The sequence below is a fragment of the Asterias amurensis genome, chromosome 7 (assembly GCF_032118995.1).
Source record: "Asterias amurensis chromosome 7, ASM3211899v1".
Taxonomy (NCBI): domain Eukaryota; kingdom Metazoa; phylum Echinodermata; class Asteroidea; order Forcipulatida; family Asteriidae; genus Asterias; species Asterias amurensis.
The window spans coordinates 24,760,349-24,779,046 of record NC_092654.1 but is presented as its reverse complement, the minus strand read 5'-3'; the positions used below and the strand labels follow the sequence as shown (position 1 = coordinate 24,779,046).

Sequence of the window (18,698 nt, the reverse complement as noted above, 5' to 3'; positions counted from 1 at the left end):
CAATTATTTTTCATTGTTGTAATAATTTCTTGTGACTGCTGTTTGATATTGGGTTTTTTTGTCTTTTGATACTGTGGAAATAAAATGAACCTTGAACCTTAAACCTTGCGCGGATAAAGACGGGGCCCAGTCACGGTCAATTATTGCAGCGCCCTCTGCCGGTGTTGATACAAGCAAAATCAGCATGTGTCTTGCACCTAGACTACATGCATACGGTTTGTACAATGTGCTGAATGAATTCTTTCGATATGGTTCGAAATGTGCGGGTACGACGATACGTCACATAATGTCATTTCTATTTTGTTGCTGCCTTGGCTTTGTTCTTTAAATCTGCGAATAGATAAATCTGAATGATTGTCTGGCTGCAATGTCCGAGAAATGGACTCTTTGAGTTCTGAAGATAACGACGAAGAATCTTCAAACATTTTAAGGTGATTATATAAAAATTAATTTAATATTATCATTATAAAAAAATAGGCCTACTATCCGCTACTCTCTTCTCTAGGACTAGGCCTAAATTAATAATATTGTGATATCGTAGCGTCATACGTTATCGACCCTCATATGTTTTCGGTCCCCAACTTTGATTCCCGTTTACCGCGAAATTGTGCAAGCTGCACCGGTGACAGAAGCTATGCAGTTTACTCACGGTGTGCATTTTCATCAGGCTTAATCATGCTGAGAATAAAGTTTCCTGTCGTTGGTTATGCTCAAACATTTATAAAATGATTGATTTTTGGTGCTAATCACTAGTGCATTAGGATAACTTTCCGTATGGCACCACCACTTTTTCACTCATTTTTACAAAAAGGGATATATCAATCAGGTAAATTAGATACTATATTATTTTATTTCGAATGAAAAAGGTGGTGCGCCATACGGAAACTTTTCCGTGCATTATTATGCCATTATTCAAATGAGTCAAAGAAACATCATCCAACCTCGAAAGTTCAAAACAAAATTACTATCTGCTAGATTGAGTTTCATTCTGCTTTAGTCACAAGATGGATCACGTGAGGTGGTTACCATTTGGGATTCTATGGTGTGCAAATGTGGGGGAAATATTAAAATATTTTAAGTGAAAATGACAATTTATTTATTTTTATTTACTTCATACTGTAATAAATTCCGATAAGCGTAATAAATATTAAGTCTACATTAAAGAGAAAATATCATAGATTGGTTTCTTATCTCCTGAAACCAAACATTACTGGTCTGAAATGGGGGAAAACGGATTGTTATGAAGTGTGAGTGCATCAAGGGGGGGGGGGGGGTGTTTTACTTTCATGCCTTATGATATCTCTGGATTCTAATATAGTATTAGTAGCCATAATGCCTTAGGACAAAATGTAATTAAATTGGTTGAGTAGTAATTGAATAATATTTTTGATTTATTTTGCACGCCATACTAGCTTCTGAATATTCAATAATATACCAACCAATGAAAGGTGTGAAAACATAATATGACGTTGCTCCAATGTCGTGCATCCATAAGCACTGTTAATGGTGGACTGTCTCTCGCAACGTAAAACCAAAACTTTAAAAATTTCAACACACCATGAAGTGAAAACTTGTAATTGTTAAAAAATTGGATAGATGATTTGAAAAACAAAAAATTAGTTTTTGATTGTGAACAATTTTTCTGTTATCCTACTGAAAACACATGACACCAGGATAGTTTTTTTTTTTTACAGTACACTGTCGTGTTATAGGATTTCGTGTTATATGTTACTGCATGGAGGAAGAAAATTAGATCCTGTAACTGCATGCTTGATTTGTACTTTGTGTGCACTTTTGTTATCAAATTGTCTGATTCAATAAAAATAATAAAAAAAGGATCACATCCTTGTGGGGTCATGATATTATCTTATTTTTATTTTAATATATCCTCTTATAAAAATATACCAGATACCAGTTTTCACGGTAGGCCTATTTATGTCTTTTTCTTTGGATTTGGAAACAAATAATGGTGCCATACATGTATACCAACAGATGCCCTAATTATCTTCATTTTTTAATATGAAGTATGCAAACATACATGACATAATATATTAAAACTATTGACATTGAAATGTTGACACCGCACACCGATTTTCAATGACTTCAACTGGCCCCATTTGTTTTGAGTTTTTCCTGTTTTCACGGCAAACGAGAAAGTTTGGTTTCCCGGTGAAGCCATACATGGAAGAAACATCTGCAGTGACTACAAGTGTTCTTTTAAACTCTGTGTATGACTCTTTAGCCAGCAGTTGTCTTCATTTTATTCAAAATATTTTTTTATTAAATTTTAAAAATTACCATGGTAACTTGCAAAAAATAAAAAAAAGGGTGAATAATTACTGGCTGTCAAATCTGATTTTTTTGTGGTTTTTTTTATCTTAATATTGATAATAAAGCGTATAAATAAACAGTGATAATTGAATCAACAAGCTTTAAACATGTAAGGGGGGGTTTAAACTGATTCAACACACTTGATTCCCAGTCATAAATACCTTTTTGGTTAAAAGGCGTAATATAGTAAGAAACTCTGTAAAACTTATCCGTTTCCGAGTGCTTGAGCTCTGTATGTTTCCACCTCCATGGCATGTTCAGTATACGTTTTGAATGTACATGCACGATGTCCGTACGCATTTTTTTTCAGGTTCCGTTCGTGCGCATGCGCATATAGTCTTCTTTGTGCATAAACGCTGGTTTTCCTTTCACACACACCGCGGCCAAATCACCGACAGCGCCTGCATCGCCCGTAACAAGAAACGTCTTGCATCAACGTCTTGCGAGGACAACCGGTTATAAACACTGGTCATTATCACTGGATTAAAAAAAAAAAACGTGACACGCTCTCCACTAATAGGAATAGCGAGACTGTCTGAGGTATTTATGAATGGCCATTGCTGCATTGATTAATTTTTTGGCAATCCTTAATCATGCACCTTTGTCTCCTTTATCAAATCTATTCGGCAGAGTCACAAGTAGAAGTTTTCAAGAAATAACTTTCCTGTTTACTGATTGATTTCCAATTATGAGTGCCGTAATTTGTAAAAGTGCTATTGTAGTACCTAGTACCCAACTGCCCAATGTTAGAGTGCTCTTGCCTGTTATTGTTGTTATAAAAATCATTATCAATAATACACATTTGATTTATTCTTTTTTAATAACATTGATATTTTTTATTGTGTTTCAGGGACACAGGCCATCCCTCCTTCAAAAAGGTGAAGAGAACCCGCATGAATGTTGACCATCTCAGCGAAGATGAGAAACATCTGAGAAAGAAACTCCTAGGACGAGAAAGGGCTCGTCGGTATCGCGAGAGAAAACGTGCAGTTGAATCCTTTTTTAAGGCAGTGGCTGGTCGAGGTGGGCTGGCAGAGCATAAATCGAGAGGTGTTCAGCAAAAGCGGTCATGTACAAGGAGAAAGAGGAGGAAACTCTCAAGATTTGCATCATTTTCAAAAGAGGTTGTTAGTAGAAGAGGAGAGCAGGCTAGATCTTTAAGTGATACATTGCAACCCTCTGCCTTTCTTTCATATCCATCTACTTGTAACTTAGAAGAACATCTTTTAAAAAAAGTAGTTGACAACTCTCTACTTTCAGACAAGAACCCTAATCCAGGTGCCATCCTCAATGAATTGGTGCCAACCCTTCAAACTGACCTTCTATACAAAGATGCTGGGCTGTTGAACAAAGGAGGTGCAGTTTCTTTACCTGATAGGAACTTGCTAACTTTGTATAACTCGGGTCAATTGTCTAACAAGAATATGGAGGTACCAGAGGCCAAAGACTTTAAATTTAAGACATTTTCTGAAACCATGGAGTCTTCAAGGGATGTCGTAAACTTAAGCAAAAGAATAATCACAAACATGGCTGTTCCATCTGGCAGCAAAGATGATGATGAACTGGTAGAAAGCCCACAGGGACAAAAGAAACCTTTTAAGCAGCAGAACGTCAAAGATTTCATCAATTTGTTTCCGGTTGAACATTCAAATCAGAATGATGGTAAGATCCCTCTCAGCACGTGCAACTTGGGAATGCAAAGAAAAGTCGATTGTGTTAATCCAGTGAGAAGATCAAATGTATTGAGATCAAATATTCGTGATCTGCAAGCAGAAGCAGAATTTGATATTGCTTTGAAAAAGCAAATGACAATAGGTAGCGAGCTCGTAGGAGGGGATCATAGTGGTCAGTCAGTGGGAGAGCCAGTTGAATCAAAGATATTGTCAGGAGTTGTTATACCACCTTTAAAGCCAGATGGAAAGACTGAGCAAAGCCAGCCTCAGGCAGGTACGTCTGTCCCCCAAGCAACCTTGTCTCCATTGCTTCCCTTAGCTGAGCTTCCATTGCCAATTGTTATTGATTCCACATCAGGGCAACCCTTTGCAATGGAGGGATTGCAATTCCCACAGACTCATCAGAATACTACTCATATGCCAGGTGTCATGCAGCAACAAATGATCCGGGCTGTCAGTAACATCCATGCCCTTAACACCCTTCAGGCGTCTGGCCAATCCAGAATGCTAAGCATGCACGATCTTAAACAGACGACAGGCATACATCGCATCATTGGTTTAGCAAATGTTCAAGGTGTTGGTGGCATCCATGGAGTGAGTGATGTTCAGGGCATTTTAGGAAATCCTGGCAGTAGCCAAGAAGTTGCAGGACTCCATAGTACAGGAGGTATTCAGGGGCTTTTAGATGGTATAAATGGGATCTCTGGTCTCCAAGGGATTTCAAATCTCTTGGGAATCGGCTGCCTGTCTGGCATCACAGGAATCGCTGGACCTACAAGTTCAACAGGGTTATCGAGCCTGAGTAACGATCAAGGTGTTATAAACGTGGTCCCAAGCCTTCAAGGTATGTCAAATTTTCAGGCAGCAGTTCAAGAAATCCCAGCTCTCCAAGGGGTTACAGGTCTACAAGGACTTGTCAATCTTCAGACACTATCTACCCTTCAAGGAATTCAAGATCTTCAAGGAGTAGGAATCTCAGCATTGCATGGTCAGCAGGCTTTGGCAGGTCTACAAGCTATCGGAGGAGCCTTGCCACTTCAACCAGGATTCTCAGTTCAAGCTGGGACACTTGGTCAGCTTGGTATCATGGGAGCTGTTGGTCAAGACACCACAATCAATCAGTTAGAGGTCCCTGAGCCAGCTAGTTGTAATGGGGTTGTCAGTGATCCCGAACAGCAGTCAATCAAGGAAGAGAAAGAAAAAAGGTGAGGACAATAACACAGTTTATTGCAAGTTTATGCTACAAATGTGCAAGTACTCTTGATAGAACTTGCGTGCTTGCAAAAAGGTGGTTTCGTGTTTCTTCCATGCACTCTGTTTGTGTGTTCTAACGTGTCAATTGGCAGGAAGTTTATCAGTGTTTATTCAACTGCGGTCATTTAGAGTAATCTACCCTTAAAAAATTGACACTCCTCCCACAAAACAATATTCTTTGTGTAAACAAAGCGAAATGCTTCACAAGTTGTATCAGTCGTGACTTTATGAATGTTATATATTCACATTCAGTGTGCAAACACTGTTAGTTATTCTAATACTCTGCCATGTAACATGGCTTGAATTTTGGGATGAAAACTAGAAATCCACAAGACCATATGGCTTATAACTTTGTGGGCCAGATTTTTCTTAGTTAGGGGGGGGGGGGGGGTTGACTTTAGAGCTAAAAGAGACTTATCTGGCTGAAAGTTAAGTTTGACAAAAAACACAAGATCACTGGACTTTACCAGTCGTGAGTCTATGTACATGTCTGATGCTAAAATCACTGGCCTCGAGCCTGTGTTTCAGTGTAAATTTAGAGTCTAGGGAAATTTGCTATTCCCTGATACTATAAAATGTCATCAATGTTAGCATTCTTTGTTCACTTGAAGGCGATTTGAGAATGATTTGCCCCACCCCAACCACCCCTAAAAAAGAGAAGAACTTCATACACAGTTTTCCACAGAAATCTAATCATTCTACTTTCTTTCAGCCCTACACTGACCAGCAGTGCATGTACTTGCTCCTACCCAAATGTTATCAGCCAACCAGACCTTCAAATGTGTACACCAGAAAAGAAACAGCTTTACCCTGATTGTAAGGGTCGAAGTTCAAGACGGAAACAAGCCAGCCCCAGGTGCATCTCTAAACGGAAAACATTGGTTTTTGAATCAAAAGAGAATTCAGGCAAAGAAGAAGAAGATGGACCCAATTACAGATGGCCATTCGTTACAGGTTTGAACATTCCCTGGTTTAGGACTAATTTGTGATAGATTAACACATTCACTGCTTATAAGTCTTGCAGTCAGTACTTGTAATTATCCTTTCTCTGTGTGTACTTGCATTACTTTTTGAGGTTACACCAGAGAATTTCTTTAACTCTTCCCCTTGTTTCCTTAAAGGAACGTTACAGAATTGGTACGAAACAAAAATCATGAAGATCACAGATTAACCTAAAAATTACACAGTCTAATGATGATAGTAAAAAACATCCCTGGAAATATTTATGTCTGTAATTTCATATTTTATGAGAAATAAATAATATAATTTCGGGTTTGTAGTTTATCGCTCAGTGAGCGTTTTATTAATTTTTGTTTTGTCATCGATGCAATGCAAAATTTGTTATTCTTTTTTTTACTATTATCTCATGACCCAGATGGCCACGGCGATTTCTAACTTCTACAGGTTTGTCAGTTTATGTATATGGTGGATTACATAAAGTGCTTACACTGCCAGCAACATTTCTGCTAGCAAAACCAATTCTGTAATGTTCCATTAAAGGGAAGGTACACGTTTGGTAATTACTTATACAATAATATTAACTTAAAAACTGACTTGGTAACAAGACATTGGAGTTGTGACAAACGGCTTCCTCTGAGGTAGCATACATGTAGATTTTGAGAAAGAGTAATTTCTCACTAAAATAATAAAAGACTTTTAGCCAGGAGTATTTTATTCCTATCTGAAGGGACACAAATTCGTCCAACAAGGTTGTTTTTTCTCTCATCATTTTCTTGCAACTGCAATGACCAGTTTAGCTCTTGAGTTTTCACAGGGTTGTTATTTTTATAATTGGGATATTGAGAAGACTGTTTTTTTAAACAATTACCAAACGTAAAACTAAGAAGTTCTTTGAGTATCATCCATTCTCTTGTGGTTAAACTACATGCTGCTTAGGCCCCTTCCCTCTACCACTTTCTTCCTTTGTATCCTTTGTCATTGTTCATCCCTTGCTTGTCCAGACTGCACCCTGTCTCTCTCTCTTGTCATTCCTTTCTACTTGACTGCTTCCATTCCTCCATGATTCCACTTAACCTGAAGTGTGTTGTGTTGTCAAACAGCCTTTGAGAAAGATGCTGTATGGTTGAAACGTGAGAGGCCATTGCAATATTTTAGCTTTTTATACCACCACATCCGTCTGGTCGTCATGGTTGGTAAGCACTTTGCAACAGCTAATTCAGTTTGGTAAGTATTTTGCAACAGCTAAATTCAGTTATGTCCAATACATTCTGTTTCTTCACAACCTTGCTGCTTCTTCTATAACTGCTTTCTTGCTTGTTTCTGTTTACTTTTTTCCCCTGTTGCAGTGATAATTATACTTGGCTATTTGTTCGTGCAGTTGTATCGTGTCGTGCAATTAAGCCTTTGAAAAAGACTTGGTTCTGTGTGCATCAAACTCGCACATTAATTTTTGTGGACATATTCATTTGCAGAAAACATGGCAAAAGGACAGCAAAACAGTACTGATCTTGACACAAGATTACCTGCTATGCAATCAACTGAGTGCGTAAAGTCTACAACAAACTCTACAAAGCTTGGTTCTAAACTCTCAAAGAAGGTAGAGGAGTTACTGAGGTAAGGAGGTTATGGAAAAGAATGAATTGGATATTTGAAACAGAACCAACTTAACCTTGTGCTAAAATCTTTCCCCAATCTAACCAATTCAAATGATAACTCAACTCAACACCTTAAACTGTTTGACTGGGTATGCCTGATCCCATGTTGTCTTTTTGTGTGGAAAACCTCAGTCAAGTTTAAATAGAACATGATGATTATATTTTTAAGTTGTGATATGTCTTCATCATGTCTGCACCACAAAACAACTCTCATTAAAACAACCACAGCAGGCCAAACTGTTTACTAGTCCAGAATTTTGTTTTGATGCAAGATTAAAAATGAGAAAAAACTTCCTGACGCAGTTTCTCTTGCATTTTAACCATTCTTAGTCGGTAAACAAGCACTGAGGCATGTAAGACTCTATCTCTTGTCTTTAAAAGTACTTTAAATATCAAATTAGTTAACAAAATGCGTTGCCTTGGATCTGTCAAGTTAGTCTTCATGTATTAAAAGCGTTTCAAACCGTTTGTTATGAAATGCATATCAGCCATTCCATTGTGACTCGCGTGACAATCTCACTGGTTTTTCAACTTTTGAAAGATCTATACTCCAAAATATAAAACGTGGCTCTCATGTAACTCAATTTATATAAACTTAGTAAAGAGCCCTATAATAAAAAACAAAAAACGAACACAAATTGTGTGGGTATCATGTTTTTATAGGTGTTCCAAAAATGTGACTCGCGTGACTGCCAAAAAATGAAAGGTCTTGTATCCCTGTATGCCGTTGCCCATTCGTGAGAACTCAGAGAAACTTTTTAGTCCCGGGTCACTTTTTTTTTAAGTACAAGAGAAGCACTATACTTTACAATAAAAAGTACAAAATAAATTTTTTTAAAAAATTGAAAGTTTGTTAAATGCAATGTGACTCGCGTGACAGAAGTTTGTGACTCGCGTGACAAGTGAGAAAATATACAATAGCTAAACAGGATACTGCATAACAAGAACAATTTATTTCATTCAGAACACTTAGAACTTGAAATTGAATCTTTTCATCAAAGGAAGAAACACCTGAAGCAACATTTAAAGGAAAATTAAGAATCTGAAGAGGCTTTGACTTAAACATGGTAATGTTGGGACGGTTCTGAAAATTGGTGGTTCAACAACACTGTCTGGTCAAAACGTTGAGTTGTGAAACCACCAGTTCTTTTCAGAACCACTCAAACTCATAGAGAGAACCCTTACTAGAAATTATTATATTGTTTTGTGATTGGGGGAAGGACTTTTTTCTCACTACCCTTGGCAGAGTAGGTTGATAAGAAACAACCAATTTTGGTGTCAAGTTCTAATGGCATTAGACTGTGTTAGGCTGAGTACATGTACATCTGTTAAGTAATTTCTTTATTGATGCCCCTCTCCAAATCTAACTTAAGAATACTGTCTTAAAATACCCAGTTTCATCAAATATTTTTGTTCGTTCTTGTTTTAAGTTTATCATTGCTTGTATTATTTAAATTATGCAGATGTGAATACATTGTACAGTGCAGTATGCAGTGTACACATGGTACATGTAGTTCAACATGATCTGGGGCCAATTTCATAGAGCTGCTTAAGCAAAAAATTTGCTTAAGCACGGAAATAGCTCGCTTATTTTATACATGTAACTGGCCAAAATTTCCTGCCATATACATTGCTTATGACTAGTATTAAGCTGTTGTTTACTTAGCATTACAATTGAGTGGAGTCTTGGCCGGTAATCTGATTTTACTAAGCAATGAATTGTTTGCTTAAGCAAAATTTTTTGCTTAAGCAGCTCTATGAAATTAGGCCCTGCTGACAGTGTGCCAAGTCATAATTGTACACTGTAATAATTCCTTTTTCTAACATAAATTTATAAATTCAGGGGCAGAGTAGTATGTTCCAGTGGGCTGGGGTGCTTTTTTAACATTCCATGTAGACATCATCCCCAGAATTCTTTGGTAGCTTTTGCCAACCATGTGCATTAAGTGCATTTGCCGTGACTCGCGTGACAAACTCGAGGGTGTTTTTTTTAAAAAGTAGAATGCCTAGGTAAAAAAAACCTAATAAATTCTTGAAAGACCCTTTGAAAAGACCACTATTATGAGAGAGAAGAAAAAAAATGTTGAGGGTCTATAACAGAAAAAATACTATAATCATTTTTTTTGTGACTCGCGTGACAGTAAAACGAGGGTAAAAATTAACTCAAATTTTTCAAAAGTCAATAGTTCAATAAGGTATATTTAATTTTGGCTGTCCTTACTAATGACTCTTTGTTGTTTATACATAATGATTAAATCTGAACACCTATTGTTTCATGATTTTTTTTTCAAAACCTGAATTTCAAGGATTTTTCAGACTTCAGTGTACACTTTTTACCCTCTACTCCCAAGGCTGTCACAAAAACAATAAAGAATATTTTTATAAAGTCTTTTTAGAAATAGAAGCACTAGGTGTTCTTGTTTCAAAATAAATGTAAAAACTTCACTGATAACCATTTTAATTTTTTTACTATGAAGCGCAAATACCATGGAATGGCTGATATGGTGACTCAAAGTTGTTTTTGATCCACACAAATATGCCTCAAAATTGTGTGGTTTTTCTTTTACTTTGTGAACTTACATGGTCGGCCCATTTTATGGAGTCAAAAACATGACTCTACAAAATGGTGTGCCGTGTTGGTTCATGACTTATAAGGAAAACCATAAAATATTGAGCCATATTTGTGTAGATCATTATATTCTACTTTTAAATCATCTTTCTAATCATCTGATTTTATAACAAATGCTTTTAATTGACCAACTCGACCGATCAAAGGCAGCATGCCCCATTAATATAATTAAAAGGTATTTTATCTGACTCAAGGTGAACATTTTAACTTTGTTGAACACTTGTTTTTGTCGAGGTATTATTACTCGTTAATATTAAATCACAAAATATAAGACCACTAGTCAGGAGTTGTCCAGTCATAAGTTCACTGGCTCAACACCAAAGCTACGGAGTTCAGACCTGCTGTCAAGTGTAAAATTTTAGCCCTGCCTCATGATTTTTCTGCAAACTAAAATTCATATCAGCTGCATAACACCCAGGAGGTTTTTTCTCTTCTTAGTTTATTTTAGAAGAATGAAGAAATGAATGAACCGACATGTGCTTTTTCCGTTATATTGAAAAAGATTTGCTTGTAAAGTAAGTGACTCTATACACATGTCGTTCCCCTGCAGTGCTACAAATACAGAGATTCTTGGTGTGCATGTAGAGTGCCCCACAAACCCAGTCGATGATGAATCACCATCCCCCCAGACATGGCGAAGGTTCTTGGAGAGGGAAAGGCACAGAAATGATCGACTCAGAGAAGTTGAACAACAACTTGCTAAACTACAGGTTTTGACTGCTGGGTAGGTACCTTACTGAGCACTATAAACCCCAGCCTCGCTACCATGGGCAGCATTAAACCCCAGCCTTGCTACCATGGGCAGCATGAGCACTATAAACCCCAGCCTAGCTATAGCCTTGCTCAAGGCAGTCGAATTATTCACTCCGAAAAAAGACCGACGCTGTTTAAAAACCCACCTGTATTCACTGTGCGTAACATCGCACGACACGATGCCCCCATACACTATCAGCATGCGTCAGCTGTGAGGCCGACAGCCTTGTTGGGTCTGTGTTGAAGCCACTGACCTCATTACTATAATAAGCGAAGAGTTCCCACGGTCGGCTCATTACCATAATGCCCGCGAAAGACGAGACATGTTTACATCACACACCACCACCGCGGACGGACGCATGATAGGGTCCAAAGGTCGTGATAAGGGAAGTGCGTGATTGGACGTTAAAATGAATAATTCATTTGCCTCACATCCTGTGTTGTCTGATAGGTCTGACGAAAGATATACATGTTCATGGGCTGCATACTAGCATATCCGAGAGCCCCCCCATTTTTTTCCACTTGTGGAAATTTTTCAATACTACACATTAAACCCGGAAGTAACAGACCCAACAAGGCTGTCGGCCTGACGGCCTCCGCATGCGGTTAGTGGTACGAGTGCGGATGACTTATGTGCACAGTAGTCGTACGATGTGACAGTGTGTATACGGGTGGGCCATGCGGTGTGACCGCACGCACAGGGTATACGGGTGGGTTTACAGCGGCGTCTTTTCGGAGCGAATAATGCGACTGCCTTGAGCAAGGCTAGCCTAGCTACCATGGGCAATGTAAGCACTATAAATCACAGCCTCGCTACCATGGGCAGCATGAGCACTATAAACCCCAGCCTCGCTACAATGGGCAGCATGAGCTATATTAACCCCAGCCTCGCTACCATGGGCAGCATGAGCACTATAAACCCCAGCCTCGCTACCATGGGTAGCATGAGCACTAAAAACCCCAGCCTCGCTACCATGGGCAGCATGAGCACTAGAAACCCAAGCCTCGCTACCATGGGCAGTGTTAGCTCTATAAACCCCAGCCTCACTACCATGGGCGGTATGAGCGCTATAAACCCAAAGCCTCGCTACCATTGGCAGCATGAGCACTATAAACCCCAGCCTTGCTACCAAGGGCAGCATGAGTGCTATAAACCCCAGCCTCGCTACCATGGGCAATGTAAGCACTATAAACCCCAGCCTCGCTACCATGGCCAGCATGAGCACTATAAACCCCAGCCTTGCTACCATGGGCAGCATGAGCGCTATAAACCCAAGCCTCGCTACCATGGGCAGCATGAACACTACAAACCCCAGCCTCGCTACCATGGGCAGCATGAGCGCTATAAACCCAAGCCTCGCTACCATGGGCAGCATGAGCGCTATAAACCCAAGCCTTGCTACCATGGGCAGCATGAGCACTATAAACCCCAGCCTCGCAACCATGGGCAGCATGAGCACTATAAACTCCAGCCTAGCTACCATGGGCAGCATGAGCACTATAAACCCCAGCCTTGCTACCATGGGCAGCATGAGCACTATAAACCCCAGCCTTGCTACCATGGGCAGCATGAGCGCTATAAACCCCAGCCTCGCTACCATGGGCAGCATGAGCGCTATAAACCCCAGCCTTGCTACCATGGGTAGCATGAGCACTAAAAACCCCAGCCTCGCTACCATGGGCAGCATGAGCACTAGAAACCCAAGCCTCGCTACCATGGGCAGTGTTAGCTCTATAAACCCCAGCCTCACTACCATGGGCGGTATGAGCGCTATAAACCCAAAGCCTCGCTACCATTGGCAGCATGAGCACTATAAACCCCAGCCTTGCTACCAAGGGCAGCATGAGTGCTATAAACCCCAGCCTCGCTACCATGGGCAATGTAAGCACTATAAACCCCAGCCTCGCTACCATGGCCAGCATGAGCACTATAAACCCCAGCCTTGCTACCATGGGCAGCATGAGCGCTATAAACCCAAGCCTCGCTACCATGGGCAGCATGAACACTACAAACCCCAGCCTCGCTACCATGGGCAGCATGAGCGCTATAAACCCAAGCCTCGCTACCATGGGCAGCATGAGCGCTATAAACCCAAGCCTTGCTACCATGGGCAGCATGAGCACTATAAACCCCAGCCTCGCAACCATGGGCAGCATGAGCACTATAAACCCCAGCCTTGCTACCATGGGCAGCATGAGCGCTATTTAACCCCAGCCTCGCTACCATTGGCAGCATGAGCGCTATAAACCCCAGCCTCGCTACCATGGGCAGCATGAGCACTATAAACCCCAGCCTTGCTACCATGGGCAGCATGAGCGCTATAAACCCCAGCCTCGCTACTGTTAGGCAGCATGAGCGCTATAAACCCCAGCCTAGCTACCATGGGCAGCATGAGCACTATAAACCCAAGCCTCGCTACCATGGGCAATGTAAGCACTATAAACCCCAGCCTTGCTACCATGGGCAGCATGAGCGCTATAAACCCAAGCCTCGCTACCATGGGCAGCATGAACACTACAAACCCCAGCCTCGCTACCATGGGCAGCATGAGCGCTATAAACCCAAGCCTCGCTACCATGGGCAGCATGAGCGCTATAAACCCAAGCCTTGCTACCATGGGCAGCATGAGCACTATAAACCCCAGCCTCGCAACCATGGGCAGCATGAGCACTATAAACCCCAGCCTTGCTACCATGGGCAGCATGAGCGCTATTTAACCCCAGCCTCGCTACCATTGGCAGCATGAGCGCTATAAACCCCAGCCTCGCTACCATGGGCAGCATGAGCACTATAAACCCCAGCCTTGCTACCATGGGCAGCATGAGCGCTATAAACCCCAGCCTCGCTACTGTTAGGCAGCATGAGCGCTATAAACCCCAGCCTAGCTACCATGGGCAGCATGAGCACTATAAACCCAAGCCTCGCTACCATGGGCAGTGTTAGCTCTATAAACCCCAGCCTCACTACCATGGGCGGTATGAGCGCTATAAACCCAAAGCCTCGCTACCATTGGCAGCATGAGCACTATAAACCCCAGCCTTGCTACCAAGGGCAGCATGAGTGCTATAAACCCCAGCCTCGCTACCATGGGCAATGTAAGCACTATAAACCCCAGCCTCGCTACCATGGCCAGCATGAGCACTATAAACCCCAGCCTTGCTACCATGGGCAGCATGAGCGCTATAAACCCAAGCCTCGCTACCATGGGCAGCATGAACACTACAAACCCCAGCCTCGCTACCATGGGCAGCATGAGCGCTATAAACCCAAGCCTCGCTACCATGGGCAGCATGAGCGCTATAAACCCAAGCCTTGCTACCATGGGCAGCATGAGCACTATAAACCCCAGCCTCGCAACCATGGGCAGCATGAGCACTATAAACCCCAGCCTTGCTACCATGGGCAGCATGAGCGCTATTTAACCCCAGCCTCGCTACCATTGGCAGCATGAGCGCTATAAACCCCAGCCTCGCTACCATGGGCAGCATGAGCACTATAAACCCCAGCCTTGCTACCATGGGCAGCATGAGCGCTATAAACCCCAGCCTCGCTACTGTTAGGCAGCATGAGCGCTATAAACCCCAGCCTAGCTACCATGGGCAGCATGAGCACTATAAACCCAAGCCTCGCTACAATGAGCAGTGTTAGGACTATAAACCCAAGCCTTGCTACCATGGGCAGCATGTGCACTATAAACCCCAGCCTCGCTACCATGGGCAGTGTAAGCTCTATAAACTCCAGCCTAGCTACCATGGGCAGCATGAGCACTATAAACCCAAGCCTTGCTACCGTGGGCAGCATGAGCACTATAAACCCAAGCCTTGCTACCGTGGGCAGCATGAACACTACAAACCCCAGCCTCGCTACCATGGGCAGCATGAGCGCTATAAACCCAAGCCTCGCTACCATGGGCAGCATGACCAATATAAACCCAAGCCTTGCTACCATGGGCAGCATGAGCACTATAAACCCCAGCCTCGCAACCATGGGCAGCATGAGCACTATAAACCCCAGCCTTGCTACCATGGGCAGCATGAGCACTATAAACCCCAGCCTCGCAACCATGGGCAGCATGAGCGCTATAAACCCCAGCCTTGCTACCATGGGCAGCATGAGCGCTATAAACCCCAGCCTTGCTACCATGGGCAGCATGAGCACTACAAACCCCAGCCTTGCTACCATGGGCAGCATGAGCACTATAAACCCCAGCCTTGCTACCATGGGCAGCATGAGCACTACAAACCCCAGCCTTGCTACCATGGGCAGCATGAGCACTATAAACCCCAGCCTTGCTACCATGGGCAGCATGAGCGCTATAAACCCCAGCCTTGCTACCATGGGCAGCATGAGCGCTATAAACCCCAGCCTCGCTACCATGGGCAGTGTTAGCTCTATAAACCCCAGCCTTGCTACCATGGGCAGCATGAGCGCTATAAACCCCAGCCTTGCTACCATGGGCAGCATGAGCACTATAAACTCCAGCCTCGCAACCATGGGCAGCATGAGCGCTATAAACCCCAGCCTAGCTACCATGGGCAGCATGAGCACTATAAACCCCAGCCTCGCTACAATGGGCAGTGTTAGGACTATAAACCCAAGCCTTGCTACTATGGGTAGCGTGCTGTATCCAAAGATCTCGGCACTATTGCCTGGTAGGGATGTTCTAACACACAAAGCTTATTGGCTCCCAGAAATGACTGCTTTGAGCACACACTTCAATTTCGATCACTTGTACAAGATTTGTAGGACATGTACATGTATGTGTTGTATGAACCCTTATTTAGTCTGCTTTTGTTATTTTTGAATGGCATTGAGAAAATATTAGGGTTGGCACCAGTATGCCCTTTGCAATCAAACATTTAAAGCATGTGCACAACATTGGTAATTATCAAAGACCAGAATCTGCACTTTATTTGACCCAATATATACACATGAAATAACAAACCTGTGAAAGAATAGGGTCGATTGGTCATCAGAGGAGAGAGAGAGAGAGAGAGAGAGATGTGAAAAATCCCATGCTATGTTTCGCTGATTTCAAGATTGTGTATTCCAAAGATTTGGGTGTGGTAAAAAAAAAACAAGACCACCTTTTGAATTGATTTTTTCACAGGTTAGCTTTCAGTGTTTTATATGTCTACATCAAAGTAGAATTAAAACATTCAAACAAAATGTTGCTCATAAGTAATATGAGTTTATGTCTAAATTTGACTGCAGAGCATCGCCAGTGAGTTCAAAGTCTTTCTCAAGTATGACGACTCAAACTTATCCACAGGATTTCTTGGCTGTTGGGGGTCATGCTGAGGAAAGACTGGTCAAGGCAAGGACCAACCTGTTGTGGCAGACTACACAGGGAGTAATGGAGCAATCAGAGAGAAATAGACGGGCCTCTGGACAAATACAACAAAGAGTTGTTACAAGGTGCTCCTCAGATTTCCGTTACATTATTTTCTGAAGAACGCAAAAAAGTAACGTGCTGTTGGAAAAGCACCTATAATTTTAAAATTGTTACTCGTATTCTAAAAATGAAAATACCAGAAGTCGGAAATTTTCGTACGGTGATTTTGACACCCTGTTTGTTACAATAGGTCAAGTATTGTTGTCGCGGTATGTGCTTACAGGTGAAAAGTGCCCATTTCCAATGTTGCAGTAACTCCTATTGACATGATTGATCTCTCCTCTGATTCAGCGTGAGGCTAACAGCAGGAATTTTTAAAAGCTGTTCTTGTCAATAGGAGTTACTGCAACAATGGAAATGGGCACTTTTCACCTGTAAGCACTTACCCCGACAACAATACTCAACCGATTGTAAAAAACGAGGTGTCAAAATCACCTTAACTAAATTTTCCGTCTCCTGGTATTTTCTTTTTTAGAATACAGGTAACAATTTTAAAATTATAGGTGCTTTTCTAACAGCTGCGTTACTTTTTTGCTGTCTTTATATTCAAGCCTCTTTCTGTTAGATTTTAACATCTGTCTGAAGTGATATTTTGTTAAAAAACTTTGGAACAATGTTGAAAAACAGTTCTGCTCACAAGCAGTAGCTTTGCCACTTCCCTGTAAATTCTCTTCAGAATACAGCTTTATTCACAACAAGTGGTGAGAGTTCATGTTGAACAACAAAGATAGTAGGGTGTTTGCCCCCAGGCTATCCTATTATGCAAAAAAACTAATTAAGTTCTTTAAAAAAAGGCGCACAGCGTGAAATTAAAAAATGTCCACGCATTGTTTTGTTTACTTATTACGGAATCATAATCTACAGCAATAACCCTGTTAAAAAGAGTGGAGTTCTCTGTAGACTCAGGGGGGTCGGAAGGACACTAAGGCGCCTTGTCAAAACCTCCCGAGCGTTCCTCCGCCAACAAGCCGCGGACTTGACAGCAAATACCGCCGTTGCTAAGGACCTCGGACAGTTCGCGGAAGAACGGTCATGTGTGTTGAAGCGCGGCGAAGTTAATGAGCTATCCATGCTGGGCGCTATTGTTGGTATAACAATAAGTCTCATGAATAAACAAGTGGTATTTTCAGGTCATGAATATCAGCGACTTGGACGTGGACCGGCCGTGCTCTCCCAGAATAATACTTTTTCAACTCGTGAATACCACCGTCCTGGAGGCGGACAGGCCGCACCGACAAAACAATTTATGCCATGCATGTTGGGTGTGCCAGCCGACCCTCTAGCGCATGTGATAATCGTGCACTTCATAAATCGGGGAACAATTTCGTTTGTATCGCTTGTGTTGCAATTTGGATGATTTGCTATGCAATTCTAAAAAGTGCATCGCGATTTTGCGATCCAATTTGCGATGCATATTTTGCAACATTTATGCTTGATACAAAAATATTGTTTTTTTATTTGAAACCATTCACATTCAAAATAATTTTCCCGCAAAAAAAACGATGCTAAATTGATAAGAAATCACCGCCGACGACTAACGTTTTCTTCCGTGATGTTGATAACTTTTACACACCGCTCTGGCAGTAGGGCAAAATCGACCAATTAAAACATTTGTTACGCGCTATATGGAAATTCAACAGCCAATAGAAACACGTGTCTCTGAGACTGTGGCTTTCTCCCCTCGGGCATTGGACAAACCAGACTACATGGTTGTTTTGACATGGACACAGTCACACACGTGTGTGGATTTGTTTATTGGCGACGGTGACTTGGGATTTTATAAATAAGAAACTGATGTTTTCTACTTGGAAAGTAAGAACAAACAGTTGTTTATTTGTGTTAAGAACATCTACAAGGTATATATTAAACTCCAATCGTCGACAGGCCACATATTTGCTAAAATTATGATTGGTATAATTAAAGGCGATTTTCAGCTATGCTACTAACTGCATCACACATCCCGTCTTCCCCTATGACAAATATATCCTTGCCATTTATGTTCCCAGATATTCCCGATAATAATGACTACCCGTTCCCATCTTCCCTT

At 41.6% G+C, this 18,698-nt stretch overlaps 1 protein-coding gene across 2 annotated transcripts in view; it reads left to right on the top strand.

Annotated features, from left to right (window-relative positions):
• The first annotated feature begins 278 nt into the window (after positions 1 to 278).
• The window catches only part of LOC139939466 (uncharacterized), a 31,030-nt gene continuing 12,610 nt past the window's right edge, over positions 279 to 18,698 (top strand). For both annotated transcript variants that reach the window (XM_071935410.1, XM_071935409.1), the window contains exons 1-6: positions 279 to 431; positions 3,182 to 5,209; positions 5,971 to 6,212; positions 7,691 to 7,832; positions 11,053 to 11,226; positions 16,471 to 16,674. In XM_071935410.1, coding sequence (XP_071791511.1) covers positions 379 to 431; positions 3,182 to 5,209; positions 5,971 to 6,212; positions 7,691 to 7,832; positions 11,053 to 11,226; positions 16,471 to 16,674 — 2,843 coding nt within the window. In that variant the 5' untranslated portion in view covers positions 279 to 378. The remainder of the gene's footprint in view (positions 432 to 3,181; positions 5,210 to 5,970; positions 6,213 to 7,690; positions 7,833 to 11,052; positions 11,227 to 16,470; positions 16,675 to 18,698) is intronic.